Consider the following 19,639-nt stretch of genomic DNA (forward strand, 5'->3'; position numbering starts at 1 on the left):
CTGTAAAGCAAACAAAATATTTTAAGTTATATCAAATAATAAAATTAATTATTGATTTAGTTGGACAATACTGTCTCTTGAACTTTTTTTTTCAAATACGTTTGTTGTTGGGGAACACAAATATTTCTTTATCACAATTAGACACTCCAAAGATGCCAATTTTAAGACCGTAGTAAGTGTTATTTGTACATTATGATTATTCAGTTGACATAGTAGCATTAATTTTGTTCATTTTTAAATTTAAATTTATATTGAAAATAGATGTTAATTTCTCATTTGAAGAACTTACTGATATGCACAGATGAATTGGAAAAAGAGGTCCTGTAGCTTGGCCGGCGCGTTCTCCTGATCTCAAGGCCTGGAATTTTTTCCTTTAAGGTTATCTCAAATCTCTGGTCTACGAAACGCCTATTAATGACAAGGAAGACCTCTTAGCAAGAATAAAAGCTAGTTGCACACATCTAGAAGCTATTTCCGGAATATTCCATAGGGTCCCCGCGTCAATGAACTGACGGTGCAATCTTTGTATTGAACCAAATAATCAACATTTTGAACAATTACTGTAATCCATCGTTTATTTATCAATAAAACATATAACAAGAACAAAAAGTGATGATAATGACCAAAACCATATTACCTTTTTTTTGCTCAAACGGCTCATTTGCGAACATATGTTTTTAGTTAAGAAACAAAGTGTGTATTGATGTCTTCCATTACCCCTTAAAGTTTGTCGGTATATTTTTGGGACACCCGGTATAATAATACGATGTATGTAATTTTTTTATTATCAAATTTAATGAAACTAGCACAAAATTATCAAAATTAGTTTTCATAACTAGAATACAACATGTCTTGAATAAAGACATATGTATACGCGTAATACGCTTCAATGTTCATGAAGGGAGAGAATATGCATTACGGTGTAAACTGGTCTTTCAGGTTTCAACAAATTACAAGTAATACTATTTGAGGAGCATATAATAAAGCCGTCATTCCCGATGGAGAATTTTGTGTCTCAAACAAATTCTCCTCCCATCAAATTAACTAAAAATCTTCTTTAAACTATTTGACGTCTTTCTTAGTACTTAGACATCCATATGTATACTTTGTGAGTTCCAAATTACTATTTTCGCACCTAAAATTGCAAAATTCTAACATTTTTAAACTATAGCAATTGCTCGATTAATAATTCTTGTGTCATTCAGTACATGGTGTTTTTTGTGATCTCCGCAAATAGAAAATTAGCTAATAAAATACTGTGCATCGAGTGTCCTACTTGAAAATCTTACCTCACGATGCATTTGATACTAAAAAAGTTAGATATATAGAAAATTGAAAAATTACGAAAATTTACTCTGTCTTTCAGGGGAGACGAATGGTCATTATTCAAGACTGAGTCGACACAGAATGGCATTATACCGATTTAGATTATTAACACTATGCATAGTGGCAGTTGTGAAAGACTTTGTATCAAATTTAAATACGTGAAAACATAGCTTATTAAGTCTTCTTGGAGCTTCAGAAGGCCAATTTCGAAATTCGCAGGGGTTAGGACACAACACCAATTTCCGTAGGTCCTTGTAGCTGTCAAAATGTTCAAGTTTTCTTGAATAGTTCGGAAACGGTAAATTTTAAAAAGAGGGTACTTTACATAAAATTACCTTAAAATTTAACTGAAAATCTTAAAATGGCAAAAAATTAGGGGGTTCCATTAAAAAAAAATCAAATTTGTTATTGCCACACCATTATTGTGTTGAGATATTAGAGTTTTTCACACTAAGTAGCCACCTTGTCAGTATCAAGTTCGAATAAATTACATTTAAAAGGTTTTACCTTACCAACATTAGGCGGGGACAGTCATTCTCCTATATGTTGCAATTTATATGCAAATTTAAAATCAATCAACAAAAATATATTTATAAACACAACTTTATTAAAAACAAATTCCACTTTGGTAAACAAAGATGGTTTTAATTGATTAAATGCTTAATATCAAATCGTTCGGGTATCTCTTAACCTCCACTATAGTTCTTCATGGTAGCGAGAACGCTTCTTCATAATTGCAACAAAAAGGTTATAGAAAGCGTAACCGCTAACAGAAACAATAAGCAACAACGTGAATCCAAAAACAACACTAAGAAAATTCCCATCAATAACACAAGAAGTATCCTTTCTTGTAGGAAGCTGGGTTATATCATTGGGTTTCCTGTCCGCCATCATTTTTTTCATCCTGTTTAAACGTTCTCGCAATTCGTCTACAGATTCTGATAAGTTATCGTTTAGATGCTCCTTCGGATCGATGGTTTCGTGTAGTCCTTCTTTACCAGTACCAGGCAATGTTCCCTGTGACTCTGCTATAGACAAAAATATTTTATATAAGTACAAGAAGTACGCATTTGAGCATCACCAGCACCTTCTGTTTCCGCTAGTTAAAGTGATATTAAGTAACAGGTGATCATTAAAAAAACTCACAGTAGGCAATGAACCGTAAAGGTAGGGCGTTGGTTAAGTCAATTGCTATTTACTATCGACCTATAAATTTACTTGCTTGATTTTTCGGTTTCCTGAAAGGTATTTCTCATTTCTTCTTCTAAATTATCTGCTGTAACCCATTCAACAACATCTTGTCTTGTCACATTTTTGCAATATTTTAATTTTTTCTTTAATTCAAATAATTTTTTTCCTTCTTCTGTCTGCCTGTCAAAATTTGAATAGGACATTTCTCCACGGCTTCTCAATTTCAAAGCTAATTCATTTAATGAACTATCATTCTCACTGTCATTATTAATTCTTTTACGCTTGTTTTGTTCCATTATAATACGGCAAACGAAAATTCAAATTAGCAATTCGTATTACACTTAACTACTAGAACTCCAACCAAATAAATTATGTGAGTATACTTTTCCATAGTAAACGCAATAACGTACGGCATTGATGTAAATTCACATGCTAGAAAAGTCAAAAAACATAAATAGGAAAACTCCACACACGGGCCAGGGGGTTTCCCCGACGATTTTAAATAGAAATATCTACATGCATATCATACATATGAAAGGGTTATTGCGAAACAATGATAAGCCACAAAAATAAAATTTGGAAAAATAATGCCTTAAAGTTTTGACAAAATATAAATATATAACATTTAATGGTTTGCCTTGAAATATACTTGTGATGGATTATAAACTTGAATTATTCAATTAATTTAACAGTTAAATGGTATATTTTTTATATTTTTCCAAAACTTTAAGGCATTATTTCTCGAAATTTTATTTTTGTAACTTATCTTTGTTTCGCAATAACCCCTTCATATGTATTTTAGAAGCTCGGTTAATCTGGAACTCGAATGATTGTGACTCAGTTAACTGGGGTTTTACTGTACGTTTAAAATCAACCATGGAGTTTCTCTACAAGACTTGTTGGGTACATTACTTTTCTTAATTTATAGCAGTAGCAGATTATTATTATTATTATTATTATTTTATAAAATTTCTTTCTACGGGGAACATTAAAAGAAGCAATATACAGAAATCCCATCAAAACCAGGGATAAGCTGATTGTTTCCATTCGATCATGTTGTCAAACTATACGGCCAGTACATATTGCTGCGGCTAAAAGATGCAACCAATGTATTGAAGCGGGGGGCAACCATTTTGAGGCACTTTCAGTTAATCAATAATTTTTTTATGTTTATGATTATTTTTTTTGTTTATCAGACAATAATAAAAAAATGCACTTTGAACGGTTTTTATTTTCTTATTCGAGAATGGTGCATGAGAGAAAAAAATTGACGCCCTGTATTTTCTTTACGAAGCATTTTTCGACCAATGTTATGTAGAGTTTTTTTTTAATGTACAATACGCTAGTGAAATTTAGGTCATCCTGTATGGGTACATAGCTTCGATATTTTTTGTATGAGTACTCTTCTTCAACATAAGGGTACATTATACAAAAATGAAAGCAATGAGACAAAAAAGTGGATAAAAGCAAAAAGTACTTTCTTAAATCGTACCGGTACGACCTAAGAATCTGGCCTGGATGCGAGTTAAAAACCACTCAAATCTTACGTAACATAAACATAATTTCACGTTGATTAAATTTAGTACGATTCTGTTTGGTACAAATAATTTGGTAATTGATACAGCACTTATGATTAATAAAAGACGTAATTTTACATATAATTTATTGCAGTATTAACTACCAAACGTATGTAGAAAATTATAAGAAATATCAATACACTTATTTGACAAGAATGTTTCTGGCGAACTAGATTGACTCAAATAAACATTGGGTTATCGTTTCTTGAGCGGTAGCATCAGTAGTGCATTCAACATTCAAAAGGTACGACTTGAGCAAACTACCCTAACAGCAGGGGTATATTCAAAACACTTGAAAACAAAGTGAAAATGTATACTACTTGAGTTTTTTTGATGATTTCCCTTTACCTATTCAGTAACAGATATACCATAACCATTAAAATAAAAACTAAATTAAAAGATATAACGTGCGTTAAAGTTAAATGTGACCTCCTAGTTAGCCTGGGAAATGCAACTGAATATTTGATACAAGTTAAAATTCCATTATTCTAACAACAAAATGCATAACTACATATACATATACTTGAAATAATAAACTAGAGGTTGCAGTATTCAACACCCATTAAATACTGAACAGTTTTAACACTCCAGGTTGAACCAGCAATGGCAACAATTCCTGAGCTTGAAACCGCAATGGTATTTAAATGTAGGTACACTTTTTTGTCTTTCAAATTAGCTATCGCCACTTTTAAAACTGTCGCCCTGTGTATGTCGAACATCTACATAGTCTCATAAACTGATAAATTCATCTCAAAAGACAACAAATAGGTATTTACCATGCTAATATGGGTATGGTTACCGGGGTATGTGCAAGATACCTCGAATATCTGCTAGAGTGTATTGTCGATAGCTTCAATTTGGGGAGTATGAATTGGGTTTATCTGCTCTACGCACTAATAAAAATGACCACTATAGTTCTGGGAGTTAAAAGCATGCGAAAGGGAAATTAATAAATGTGGGCTTACACAAGTCCAAATAGTGTTTTGATTTGTGCATCCCGTTGAACGTCAACTCAGAAGAACGATCGGGAACTATTGATTAAAAACTGGACCGAAGTGGAAGAAATTTAGGGAGAGATCAAAACACCTCAAAATCATGCGCAGTCGGTTGGAGTGCCGTATTCGTGAAATTCTCAGATTGTCGTCAGATCTGTGTAGAATTATATAAAAATCTTGGCATTTCCGGAGACTGGTCGAGTGAAATATCCCATCAACATAAAGGTCTTTTCATTCATAAACATCTTTTGCCGTAAGTTCATCAGCATATCTCGATGTTCTTTTACTGCACATAATTGTTGTTTCACCTGGATGTTGTTCGTATAGGGACCAAGGCGTTTCAGCGATGTATTGATGTATCCATTTCCGCTATACATGGGATCTATGTTTTGTAGTGCAACATTAGATGTTTTTAAATGTTGTCCAAAATCGTGATTTTTTTGGCTCATCGGCAAAATTCGCGAACGATCGATGGAATTTATATCAGACAATGAGGAGTTTCAATTAATTCGTCTCAGCATAATTCGCGCAAATTATGCTTCAAGGACGCTTCGACAATCGCCCTTATTCAAATATTCGATGTAAGTGTTACATAGCTGAATTATTGTAGATAGAAAATAATGGAGCTACCCCCCAGTGTTATCCGAGATGTCGTCCGTATCGATCTTTTCGAGCTGTACTACTCGCTGGGCTTTAAACATGTGTTTTGTCCTACAGTTATCGTAAAGTCTATAATAAATTAGTCCCTTTCTCAACTCTATTGACTTGTTATGGGATAAGTGAAGCTGCCCCCATGTTGAAGATACCTGCACGTTTTAAACAATGTGACCTCAGTGTTTCCCTAGCGTTTGATTATTGTGACTGCATTGTCAACATGGGTACGAGAGCTGCTGCATGTAAGCAACTTTTTTCTATCTCCTTTCTTTTCGCTTTCACTTAAAGTACCAACGTTTATTATTAGAGATTTTAGTCGCTAACTTTAAAAAGACCACAAAAAGTTGGATTGATATCAGTACTAAGATAAGCGTTGGATCTTTGATTTTACATGTAAACTGAACATTCTTCACTTATTGTATAGATGTTTTAATTTATTACCAAACCCTGTCTTACTTTTTGTTTCATAAGACACTTTCAAGCAATTTTCTTTAATTTTTCTACTACTAACCCAGAAATACTGGTTACACCCTATAAGTTTTTAGATTTAACCTACCTACATGTACCTATTTTATATATTTAGATACCTACCATATAACCAATGAATAGAACTACTATACAAGGTAGTCCTCCCGGTATAGCATCGATTGATTAAGAAAAAACTATAATTTAGAAAAATCTAAAAATTTGCCACTATATGAAAGTTGATGTGGATTGAAATAAATGTTAACTTGCTTGTTTCACACTGAACATTCTGTATATTACTTGTTTTTTAGATTCACCTTCAAATTCTACGGATATTTCATATAAAACATCCTAATCCAGCTTTCAGCTGTTGAAATAATGACTGAAATATGATGCGTGTTACTTCCTCTACGGCTGTAACTTAGTAACTGCTAAAGGAAAAGTAAAACAAATTCCACGTTCCTTTTTATTCTTCTTTTTACATGTGTTAAATTTGTTTACATTTTAATATATTATAATACCTGCTAAACTCACGAGATTTGGATTCGTCTTGACAAGTCCAAATAGGAATGTGAAATCCGTTTTGTTCTAACTTTAACCGTTCCAAACTTACAGCCGTAGAAGAGGCAAAAAGTGTCATATTTCAAATGTCATTACTTCAAAAACAATGAAAAATCGAAATAGAGTATGTTAAAGGTCAATCTAAAAATGTAACAATATACAGGGTTTTGACGTTCACTTACGACCCAACTGGGAGTACCACCATCCTGAAAAAAATTAAGGCGTGTTGCCTTCCGAGAACTTAAATATCTTACTAAATTTTCCTATTTATAGTTTTTTCATAGTCGATTGATGCAGTTGCCAGACGACCACCCTGTATACGCGTAGAACAGTATGGTCCACTATAAAAATATTATCACGTCATTGTCTTAGGATCACTATAAAAGAAAAACTATTCATTCTGCATTTCTGGCATCGTTTTTTTCTGCATTTTAATATGTGGTAACATTTATCCAAATACGTATAGGTAAATAATTAAGGCAATTAATGAAACAGATTTGTTTATCAGTTACAGCCAAAATTCGCAGCCTGTATGACTACCAACTCCGTCTTATGCAGGGTATTCTACCACCCCCCTCTGGAGTTGACATAGCAAACACAATAAAATACTTCTCTCAGATTCTTTTAAGTACGTATTAAAATATGTATATTGTTGAATGGTAAAATAGCTGTTATTAAAAATTGCTGCAAAATAATCAGGCTTAGTATGTTTTGTAGGGCGTCTCGAAATTAGATGACCAAATCAGCGAAATTCTTAATCGAAAATAATTCTGGTCTGTTATATAAATTATTCTAAAAATCCGTCGTTAGTGAAATACAGGGTGTGAAAATTTCAGATTTTATTTATTATATCATTTCCCCAAAAGAATGGATGTGGATTTTCAAACACATAATAAATTATGGCAAAAATATGGTTAATAATTAAATGAAATTAGAGAAACCACCTATCTTTATCGTAATTTATTATGTATTAACTCTGAACTTATTCCTACTGGAAAATCATGTGCATTTTAAGATGCTTTTGCAATTAACTGAAAAACGGTGGCAGATACGGAAACAGTGCAAGAGGGTGAAAGATTTTCGAAAATGAATCACTTTCAACATCCGAAAACATAAAGCAACTCTAGTAAAAGAGGTCCTGATTTCCCAAAAAACAACCCTGTAGATGTTGCCAACAAGAGGTGAATCGTAGTCATGTAAGCTTTAAAGAGGAGTAAAGTACAAAATGTCGACTTACAATCTAAAAAACTGTGCAATTTTTTTTTTATATCTGTAAGACAGATTTTTAGAATATAAAGAGATTAAAATTAAACGATGCAGTCGATATCAAGAGAAAATAACTTGTCTCAGGGGCACAATATTTATTTTGAAAAAACGACATAATAAAGTTGAATGAATATGACTGTTTATAATAAAAAGCATATAAATTAATATTTTGCCTCGGATGTGCCACTCTTAAGAAACAAACATTTTTAAAAAAATATTTGTCTGATTTAAATGTCGCAGCATAAATAATGCAATACGCAAAATTGTAAAATTAACAAGATTAACAAACTCCTATAATTTGATATGGTCGATCCCCTTTATTATCAATGACTGCCTGTAGGTGCCTAGGCATTGATTCCACCAAATTTCTTGTATTTTCTGGGGTAGTGGTGGTCCAAGCTTCGGTAATTTTTGTTTTTAACCCATATTTGTTAGATACTGAGTCATTGTCCACTTTATTTTTTAATGTCAACCACAAATGTTCAATTACATTCAAATCTGGTGACTGAGCTAGTGGTTTAATGACATTTGAGCAGTTATAAAGCAAACATCGTTATCGTGATAAAAATGATAATTATTGTTAAGTTCAAATTTTTGAGCACTTGGTCCAAGATGTTGCCTTAATATATCCAAATCCATGTATCGGTTCATAAGTCCTTCAACAAAATGCAAGTTACCGACTCCTGCAGACCACATACACCCCCACATCAGTCCACCTCCACTGTGCTTCACCGTAAATTTCAAAAATTTGAAGCCAAATTCTTTATTAGGCTTTCTCCCCACTGATATTTTTCCATCCGACGCAAATAAATTGGTTTTTGGTTTCATCAGCAAATAATACTGAATTCCAGAAATTGAAATGTTCACTAATGTGCTCTCTGGCGAACTCCAATCGTGCCCTCTCATTTCTCTGGCCAATAAACGGTTCATTTCTGGTAGTTCGACTGTGTATGTAATTTTTTCTCAAAAAGCGTTTAATTATTTCCCGATTGCATCTTTTTCAAAATTCTTTCCACTTCAACACATAATTTTCGACAACTCTATTTAGGATTATTGGTTATATCTCGTACAATTTATCGTTCTTCGCGTTTCCTGAATATTTTATTTGGGGCCACCCGGGACTTATTCCCAATTCTATTTTCATTGTGGTAACGCTCAATGATGTGCTGCACACAGTTGATCGACATCTATTTACCATTTTGGCTACGCCCCTTTGGCTGCATCCATCTCTGTAGTTGATCAGAATTAAGTTTCTTTCATTGACCATCGTTTGATGGCCCATTCTTATGTAATTTCGGCTAACGCATTGAAATATTGCTTGGAAATGTCAGACTAAGTAAAAGACAATTACCAAATCAATGCCAACTTTAAAAATTTAAATTGACGAGTTTTGCGCCGTTTTTTCTTAACTGCATCATTTAAGCTGTGGCATTTAAATCGCACGTAAAAATCAATATGTCAATCAAATGTAACTCAAGAACGACACATCTGGGTAAAATATTAACTTATACGCTTTCAAAACACTCATATCAATTTAATCTCAGTATATTGTTTTTTTCAATATAAATATTGTACCACTGAGACAAGTTCGTTTTTCTAATGCGGGAGTGCATTATAATTTATATGGTGAATTAGTATTATTTTCGCTCTAAGATTTCGCTGAAATTAACGTATAATTATTCTGTATGAGTGTTTTTTGGCCCTGGTGCAAACCAACTTATTAGATATATTTGTATTATTTTAACACTAAAGCGGGTTTCAGACGTTCTTAAAGATGTTCCCAATTCGCCTTTTGAGCTATTAAAAGATCCCGAAATGGATGGGATTAGAATGGGCCTCTTTCCCAGCTTGGATTACAAAGGGCTTTATAATTCCATCGTACCTTTAATTGAAGTCGCTCCTTTGATAACAAATGGTCTTCATGGTAATCGTGCTCGGAGGAGATAAGGTGCAATTAGAAGCGAATAGATTTAATCTTTTTGCAGTGTTTGGCCAGGCGCTTCTTCAGTGTCTAGGATGTCTTCTGCCGTTTTTAGATCATGACCTAATTGACAACCTTCCTTATTTGACCGCTTCGACTATAGCCGTTCTTCCTTCAAGTTTACATCAAGACATCATCAACACCCTCTGTTACTACATTCTTCCATTTACCATTAGTAAGTATATTCACTTCGCATTCTGTGGAATAGAGAAGTAAATTTAGGTTGTTTATTTAGCTCGTCATGACCACAAACGAGCCGATATCTGTCAGTCGGTTTCATCAGTAATAATGATGATCTTTCAATACTCGACGAACCCAGCGCATCACTGTCAACTTTTGGAGTGCCTCATGACTTTGAAAAAGAATATTCTTAAAGACATGCTTAATGCTATTGCTTATGGAACCTCAACGTCCCGGGCATCTGCAGCCAAACTATTGTTTTACTATTGGCCCACCTTCAATGCTAATTTGTTCGATCGTAAAAATTTAATCTGTAAATTTGCAGGTGCGCTATTTGGAAATAAATTTAAAAACTTTTTCTCACATATAGGACTTTCTAGATCCATCATCTTTTGTTTGCCAAAGGAAGGGATGTCCGAATTCAGGTAACGCGGAGGCCGCTAAAGTTTGCTATAATCATTCTGTGGCGATAGAAGAATCAGTGGAAATCCCTCCACCTTTATACTTGTGCATCGAATGTGCCAACGTGGTTCATCGAAAGCACCCGACCCAAAGTTTCTTTGATGTATTGCACCCTATGCAACAGGTGTCTATGGTTTGCGAAAATAAAGTAGGTACACCTGCTAGAATGGTGCGATGACGTCAGCGATTAATCGATGACCATTTTAGAATTGCAGATCTACAGATAAATCAGCAATATCCATATGTTTCTCGACCGAATGTGCCTCTTATAATGGTAACCATCCAATTCGATACTGTGAACAGTGCCACAATAACCGTCACAACTCAAGGCGAGGTGGGGATCATGTCGTTCACAAAGCTATACCTCCAACATGGAATATGGAACCGGAAATGCAAACTTGTATGCTTGAGGCAATTGTTAGGTACCTATCTAAAGTTTAATCAAAACTCGAAAAACGTTTTGAACGGGATAAAATGTTTGTGTTTTAGTTTATTAAAGGAAGCTAAAATACCTGAAAAAGAATTAAAAGATATCGATAAGAGAGATTTTGATGAAAGGATTGATAAACTGAAAGAAGGTAGAGATGGCAGAAGTCCCATTCCTTCACTGGACAATATCAGCGTAGAAGAGAGACAACTTTTGGGAAGATATGGAGTTTGGCTGCTGGTGGGCCGTTGCAATCCCGACAGAAACGCGCAAACTGAAATACTCGGACGGCTCTTATCGATGATATTTCATTGGTTTCACATGACTGCATATTCATATGACGGTGAGCAAAATCTTTTCTTGCAATCTATACAGGGTGTCCCGAAAATCAATGTAAAAAATGGTATCATAAGATACCATCATCAAACAATCATTCAATCGTCAAAACATTAAGATTTAGTTCAAAAGTTATTTGAAAAAGTGTCTCGTTTAGATGCTATTGGCGGTCAAAGTTTTTGAAAAAAAAACATACTTTTTGCTATATCTCGAGAATGCTTCAATGGATTTTAATTAAACCCATTGTACATTTATTCATTAGTACAGGGATTATTTTCATGTAACATTCATGGTTTTTCTCAATATGAAAGTGGTAAGTTCTTATCTATCTTCATACAAAAATTATCAGAACTTTTCCTTGGGTAGCTGCTTCGTATTGATTTTTTTTCTGATGATACATTAACCCTTTCTCCAACTTTTCTATCTCTTGGAAATTTCTAGTACGGTTAACATTTCACGCCGAAAAAAAAAATTTTCTTTTCTCTTACAGAACACCAACTTGCCATTCCTTCGATAATTATCGATACGCATACATGTTTATAGCGCTTGTAAAAAGTATTACAATACATTTATAACTTTCATAAACCCGATATTTTAAAAAAATACTTAAAAACGTATTTTTTTATTTTATTATTTATATATATTTTATTATATTCTAACGTTATTTTTATTTTGTAAAAGGCTTTTAAAACATTATTTTCCATATTTAAAATTTTCACCCCTATACAGCTATCCCTACTAACTTTTTATTTTTAAATGGAAAGGTACCCATTGTAATATATCAAATGAAAGGTAATTCATTAAGGGATATAACAGTATACTCAAAACTAAAATTGGATCTACAGTTTAAAAAAAAAAATAGAACAAAGTATGTATATATCCTAAAAAGATTCAAAATTTTAATCTTTACTTCTTAGGTAGACAATCTATTCTTATTTCACTTAGAAACACAGTAAAAAAATAGCAATAAGATATAGAAATTCCAAATTGTCTTCAATGTAAGCAATTTTTTAGATTCAAAATATTTTGGCTTTCATAGATTCATTAGTAATTGAATTCAGTTGTTAAGTAGTTGCTAGGTACAGTTAGAATATCAAAAAAATGGATAGTTTATCTGAGAAGCAAAGAATTGAAATTTAAATCTTTTTGTTATATGGAGATAAAAAAAAACTTACGAAGAGGTGTGCCTCATATTGAATGAGAAATATCCGACCTATTGATAGGAGTTTAGTTTCTCGGATTAATAAAAAATTTCAACAAACTGGAAGTGTGAAAATTGCTCCAAAATGTAGAAGACCTCGATCAGCAACTAGTGGTGATAAAGCACTAGACATTCTTTTATTTATCGATGAAAACCCCATATAGTCTACCAGCAAACTTGCCGCTGAATTTGATGTGTCTGTAAAATCAGTAAACAATCTTAAAACGGGAAAAATAGTATCCATATCAAATTTCTCTTACCCAAAAGTTGACGACTGAAGATGTTGATCACAGGATGGAACTTCGTGAATTGATGCAAAACAAAGCATTCAGGATAATAAGTTCTTTTCTAGAATTTAATTTTAAGATGAAGCAACATTTTGATTAAATGCATCTATTCATCCACATAATTGTCACTGCTGATTTACAGACAATCCTCATTGAATGCAGATTCTGCATACACAACATCCGCAAAAACTGAATGTATGGATGGGTATAATCAGCCACCAGTTCATTAGTTCATTTTTCATAGAGGGGAACTTAAACAACGCATCATACTTGCACTTACTGCAAAACAATATAGTTCCATCAATCGCCGCAATTTTACCTGAAGAAAATAGCGAACAAGTAGCCAATAATATTTGGTTACAATATAATGGTTCTGCACCACATTACGCTATTGTTGTGAGAGTATCTTGATAAGATTTTCCAGAGGAGATGGACCGCCACGATCTCCAGATTTTACGCCTCTCAATTTTTTTTGTGAGGTCACTTAAAATGTTCTGTTTACAAATATAGACCACAAAATTTAGGTAATTTACATCTTAGAATTCAAACAGAATTAAAATTAACAACAAAAGCAACACTGTATAATTGCATAAAGAGATTCTAGGAATGACTGAGTCATTGCCAAATTGTTAATAGAGCCCAATTTAAGCATATATTGTAGGAATTTCAATTTTGTTTAATGTAATGGTGAGTTACTAGATTTTGTATCTAATAATTTCATTTTGTAAGGAAACTGTACATCTAATTTTAGTTCTGAGTGTACCGTTATATTCCTTATTAGATTATCTTTCATTTGATATACTACAATGGGTACCCTTCCATTTGAAAATAAAATCTTAATAGGGGTAGCTGTATAGAGGCGAAAAACTTGAACATCGAAAGTAATGCATTAAAAGTCTTTTTTATAAAATTATACCTGTTTAAACATTTAAAAAAATATCAGGTTTATGAAAGTCATAAATATGTTGCAATACTTTTTACAAGCGTTATATTTATATTAACTTTAAATTTTACGTCGATCGATTTCAGGAAGAGAAGAAAGCGCCTTAGAGAGACTCAAAATGACCGAAGTTTGCGGATGGTTAAGAGAAATAAGTAAATCGCATTATGAACTTTTCATATCGTGTCTTCTACCTCATCCACCTGATTACGCTAGAATTGGGGGCCATTGGTAAGAAAGAATTTCCTATACTTACTTCAAAGCTACACTACCATCCATAAGTATTTACCAACAGTTATATTTCGTATTAAACAAATCTGGGAGTACAATATCTTCATGCAAGCGATAGGTTAATGTAGATAATGCAAAATTTAATCTTAAGATTATATTTTAGTATCTGGCTAAGACTATAATTTTTATTTCTACAACGAAGAGAATTGTCTATATTGAGCAATTGAAGTCGTTCTAAAAAAATTAAATCCGATTAGCGTATCTTGTTTTCACGTTTTACTAAACTATGTGTTGATATTCGTGTTTGAATAAGTTTTAACTAACCACTGATAGATTGAAAAATGAACACATATTTAAAATTTTTACGCATTTTTGTTTTTATGATTTTAGAGTAACGATTTTACTAAAAATAACCGTAAGTTTAACATAATCAATAAGGGGTATAGTTAAATGAATATGCAGTGTACCAAAAAATTTCGTAATATTGACTCTTTATTTTGTACAAACAAATGAATATTTAATAGCGTATATTGCCCCTTCTTACTTTGATTACTGCTTCACACCTCCTTGATATATTTGAAATTAAGTTTCTAATGTCAACTTGATTAAATTGATCCCATATTTCCATGATCCTCAATGACAACTCATTTAAATTCCTAGGGGGAACCTGCCAGGCTTTAACTTGGCGACCCATGTTGTCCCATAAATGTTCGATGAGGTTCAAATCAGGGCTTCCTGTTGGCCAAGGCAATATTTAAATTTCCACATCTCTCCGTGCCACCTTCCGAACTAATGCCTCCCTCCATCATAACAGATCCATCCCCATAGCCCATAGTACCGACAATGTTGCACTGAACGTATCGCTTTCCAAGACGTCGATACACTCTCCTATGACGATCATCATTAAAAAATCGAAAAATTGAGACTCGTCCGCAAAGAGTACACTGCCCCATTGATGATCTCCTCAAAATTGATGCTCTCGGGTAAATTGAAAATGCTGTCTTCGATGTTTTATGATCAATAGGGGATCGCTTGCAGTCCTATAGGGAGTAACATTTCTTCCTGCCAATCTTCTTCTCAATGTATCTTGACTGATACGAAGGCCATATTGACGAGAAAACTTCTGGTGCAACGCAGTGCTTGTAATGAATCGACTTCTAAAACTTTTAGTCGCAAAAATCGGTGTTGGTTATTTATTGTCAACCTTTGATGTCCTTGTCCAGGTCTTCTTACTACCGATTTCTTCAAACAGCGCGAGTGTCCAGAAGACCATAGATTATGCTACTCTAAATCGTAATGCGATTTAAACTTCTGGCAAGCCTACTTCCGCAATTACCACAGCATCTGTACATGTTTCCAGCGGAAGATTTCTTCTCTCTTGGATATTTTAGGCCATTTTCTTTGAAAATAAAATGTTTAATTCACAAAACGCACTAAAAACATAATCTAAAAGAAGTTAAATGAGGTATACAACGTTTAAGCCAAAATTGCTGAAATAGCAATTTTCAATATTTTGTAACCAACTGTTATTATCTTATAAATAAACACGTAAAAGGTGATGAGAAGGTTTTAAAAATTGTAAAAAAATAATTTCAAATTACTAGCCCGAATTATAAATGTTGGGTCTGAAAGCTTAACAAATATAAAGCTTTAATGGATACAAACGCTACAATACAAAAATACACTAAATACTAAACAACACTACACTGCACTATGAACTCTTTCACTGTCTTTCACTATGTTTTGCCTCGATGTACGCTACTGAATAATACTCCCTCTGTGCCGCGTCACGACGACCTTTTATATCTCTCGGCAGTCCTAGAAAGGTACGTTCCAGACTTCGCCGGAGAACGCGGGAAGGTCTAGACAATGGTAGAGAGAGAGAGAGACCGTCCGAGTGGCGAGTGTACCGTGAACGAGAGAGCGCGAGATCCACGCTCAGTAACGGTTCCAACAATAAATATTTTCGAAGGCAGATTTTTTTTAAACGCGAAGAGATACGAATTCGTTGAAATTGGGATAAATTTCCGCGATTCAATGTTACGAAAATATCTTTTAAAATTGGCAATATTTCGAATTTCCAAAAAATTCGTAGGTATCTGGGAAAAGCGAATAATATGTATTTCAAATTTTGATTTTCTTAAATATCCTTAAAGTTCTTGTTTCTAGAAAAATTATTATAATCTTGGTAAGACATCTTTTTAAAGGGAATCTGAATATGCTGAAAACTTTTTCACAGCCTGCAAGATGGAAAAAAGAAGTAACAGAAAACTTTCTCTTTCTTATAAACACCATACTTAATTATTAACATTTCAGTTATTTTTTGTGTCTAAAGTTGTGCTGCGTGATATAATCACACATTCGCGTAAAAAATGACCATTTCACATATGCTGATATCATACATAAGTCTATAGTCATCAATTAATTCTTATATTTATCAAAATTCGTGGATTCATTGTAGAAAAAACTATCTACTTCAAACATACTATATACACATAGTACATACAGTGGTGGTCAAAAATATGAAAACTTATTTTCTTAAACTATATTACAATAACGCTATTATTTTAAATCTTTCTGTATTAAAACTTCATATGTTATAGATAAACAAACTATTTCTTGAAAATATTCGTTCGATGTTAACTATTTAGGTTTTTTTGAAGGTAAGACTTAAATTTGGTCGGCCAAAAGTATGAAAACCAAAAGCAAAATGTGTTTTTTTGTTTTACCTTAACTTGAATAGATCTGTTGGTGGCAAATATCTGCTAGTGGAATAAGTGCTATGGGCAATAAAAATATCTTCCATGGGATTTAAAAAATAAAATAATAGAGCTACACAACGCAGAAGTTATGCAAATTACCACAAGGTCGAAATTTAAATATTTTAAAAGGGATTGTTTCAATAAGAATTCGAAAGTACAATCAAAGAGGCACAACAGAAATTGTTTTTAAGTCAGGAAGACCTATAGTCTTGAGTAAAAGATTTGAGTAATTATGAGACGAATTTCATTGACAAATCCAAGAAAATCTGCTGAAATCGCCAAAGAAATGAACGATATGGGCATTTAGGTATAGTCACGAACTGCCAGACGACGTCTAAATGCTCAAGGTTTATTTGGAAGAGTTGCGGTAAAAAAAACCTTTAATTTAAAAAAGAATCGAAAAGCGCGTCTTCAATTTGCACGTGAATATCTGTTTTGGTTACCGGCCAAATAGAGTACTTTCCTTTTTAGTGATGAAAGTAAGTTTCAGCTATTTGGAAATGATGGCAAAAAATATGTTAAAAAACCTAAAAATAAACCACATGATTATAAATATCAATTACCTACCGTGAGACACGAAGAAGGCAGTGTGATGGTGTGGAGCTGCTTTTTTAGATCTAGTACTGAGCCGTTAATTTAAATTAAAGGTACTATGTATCGTTTTACCTATCAAGATCTGTTGAAAAATAATATATTGCCTTATGCTGAAGAAGAAATGCCGTTACGATGGGTTTTTCAACAAAAAATTATCCTAAGCACAACTCGCATTTAGTTAAAAATTGGTTAAATGAAAATAATGTCTCGTTAATGGGTTGGCCGTCCCAGTCATCAGATCTTAACCCCATAGAGAATCTGTGGGAGGATTTAGACCAAGAAGTTCATCAAAACATGATTACCAGCGTTAATGAACTATTTAACTTATCAAATGAAAAATAGAAAAAGATGTCTACACAATATTGTGTTTCTTTGATGGATTATATGCCACGACGATGTGCTGCAGTCATTAAAGCCAAGGGTTATGCAACAAAGCACAGAATGTTTGCCGAATGTTATTAAAAAAAGAGTACAACTATTTTAGTTTTCATACTTTTGACCAATAGTTTTTCATTAAAGTGTAATAAAACCAATGTAAATTATTTTTTATTTCCATTTCCGTTTTTATTTTGTGTTATTTGATATTATCTTTTCCATTAAATACTTATTACTTTCTTTCGATGGTAAAAAACTGTAGAATTTTAAAATAAATAAAGTCTCCATACTTTTGGCCCCCACAGTATGTAAAGAATTGTCATTGCGATAAAATTTCACGTTAGAACCGTCTGCTAGAGACTTGTGATTTGGGATAAAAACACATTATGCTTCAAAAATCATGTGATTTTTAGATCATAACATGTTTTTATCCCAAATCACACAACACATTCGCAATTTTTTAATATAAAGAATTGCCAAGTGCAAATTCTTTTCAAAAAAGAGCTGATAGGTTAAAAAAACTTTGCGGTATCTCGATGAGCACTATGGATATACCTATTAGGGTTAGCAAAAGCAAAATGTTTTAACGGATGTAAACATTTATAGAAGGAAACTTTCTTTTTCTTGTGGATACCACACTGAATTCATAAACATTTCAGTACTTATATTTTCCAAATTTCACGAATGCATGGAAAACTGCTAACCCTTTAGGCATATCAAGCGGTTCCTTTACTCTTGGCGAACGCAAAATAGTTAATTATTCCCGACACTATTCTATGTATGTATTCTAGGGATACGTTAGCGACAAAAACCACCCATTTAAAGGAAGGCTTGGATCGTCTTTTTTGTCTAGTGCCATACGATGTAATTACGCAAAAGATTTGGGACTTCATAATGCCTCACTGGATGGAGGCCACCGTAGACGGTGTCCCCGAAAAAGATTTATCGGAACTTAAAATAATACTTAGCAAAATTTTGGATTCCGATATGAGTCCTCTGGGGTTCGACGCTAAAAGGACGTACCAATTTGTTGCAGTTAGATTTCAAAACACTAATGCACAGGTTCAGCAACAAGCTCTCAAATGGCTTCAGGTTAGTTAAACTAATTATTAAAACGTTCATTTTAATAAATTTTACACCACATTCAGACCCTCACTTTATTGGAAATATCTATTCCTCTTCACCTGATATTTTCTATATTTGGTGATGGTATCACCAGTATGAAAAAAGGAGATGGGAATAGCGAAACGATTCCTATTCAACAGCCCGTTCTAGAGGTTCAGCTTGTACCAGTTCCAAAAAACGGCTGTCGAAGTAAGTGCTGTGCACGCAAATCTATTAACCATTAATTCATTTTTCAATATCCTAGCACCCGAAGATGTTCGATTATGCAAAGATTCGATGAAAACTTCGATATCCGATGAAGAAAACAGTAAATCGCAAATTGAATCCCAATTTGAAAGTAATTTGTCCTGTTGCATTCTGATGCTTGATATTTTGTTAAAACAGATGGAGCTTCAAGAAATAGACAAGCATACAGGGCTAAGTTCGTCTCTATGCAAAAATGTATGCTCACTTTTGAAAAGCATGATAACAGCAGCTTGGATTAGCTCCCACTCCTGCTCTTCTAAGCCAGAATGTACTTATTGCGAGTGCAGCATAATGTGGCATCAACTCGCTTACGAACTCGTTATTTATTTGTCACCAGTTACCCTTGCACACCCCCCAGATGTAAGTCTTTAAAATTACTTTGAGAAATCCTAATGACACACATAATTATCAACTGACAAGTATCTAGTTGTTCGTTGATAATATCAATTATGTAGTT

General features: G+C 33.3%; 2 protein-coding genes across 2 annotated transcripts in view; one reads left to right on the plus strand and one right to left on the minus strand.

Moving 5' to 3' along the window:
* Positions 1 to 1,932: 1,932 nt before the first annotated feature.
* LOC136417983 (uncharacterized) lies at positions 1,933 to 5,159 on the minus strand. The gene is made up of 2 exons (XM_066403864.1): positions 5,060 to 5,159; positions 1,933 to 2,354 (listed from the first exon to the last, which is right to left on the minus strand). Exons 1-2 carry the CDS (start codon positions 5,088 to 5,090, stop codon positions 2,023 to 2,025), a joined length of 363 nt encoding a protein of 120 aa, XP_066259961.1. The 5' UTR covers positions 5,091 to 5,159; the 3' UTR covers positions 1,933 to 2,022.
* A 55-nt stretch (positions 5,160 to 5,214) lies between these two features.
* Positions 5,215 to 19,639, plus strand: part of unc79 (UNC-79 domain-containing protein) — a 29,148-nt gene continuing 14,723 nt past the window's right edge. The window contains exons 1-14 of the mRNA XM_066403794.1: positions 5,215 to 5,342; positions 5,417 to 5,670; positions 5,807 to 5,985; positions 7,278 to 7,397; positions 9,798 to 9,959; positions 10,021 to 10,191; positions 10,252 to 10,521; positions 10,577 to 10,806; positions 10,866 to 11,080; positions 11,148 to 11,428; positions 13,939 to 14,080; positions 18,603 to 18,903; positions 18,960 to 19,125; positions 19,181 to 19,542. Of these exons, the coding sequence (XP_066259891.1) occupies positions 5,561 to 5,670; positions 5,807 to 5,985; positions 7,278 to 7,397; positions 9,798 to 9,959; positions 10,021 to 10,191; positions 10,252 to 10,521; positions 10,577 to 10,806; positions 10,866 to 11,080; positions 11,148 to 11,428; positions 13,939 to 14,080; positions 18,603 to 18,903; positions 18,960 to 19,125; positions 19,181 to 19,542 (2,709 nt within the window). The 5' untranslated portion in view covers positions 5,215 to 5,342; positions 5,417 to 5,560. The remainder of the gene's footprint in view (positions 5,343 to 5,416; positions 5,671 to 5,806; positions 5,986 to 7,277; positions 7,398 to 9,797; positions 9,960 to 10,020; positions 10,192 to 10,251; positions 10,522 to 10,576; positions 10,807 to 10,865; positions 11,081 to 11,147; positions 11,429 to 13,938; positions 14,081 to 18,602; positions 18,904 to 18,959; positions 19,126 to 19,180; positions 19,543 to 19,639) is intronic.

The sequence above is a fragment of the Euwallacea similis genome, chromosome 31 (genome assembly GCF_039881205.1).
Source record: "Euwallacea similis isolate ESF13 chromosome 31, ESF131.1, whole genome shotgun sequence".
NCBI lineage: Eukaryota > Metazoa > Arthropoda > Insecta > Coleoptera > Curculionidae > Euwallacea > Euwallacea similis.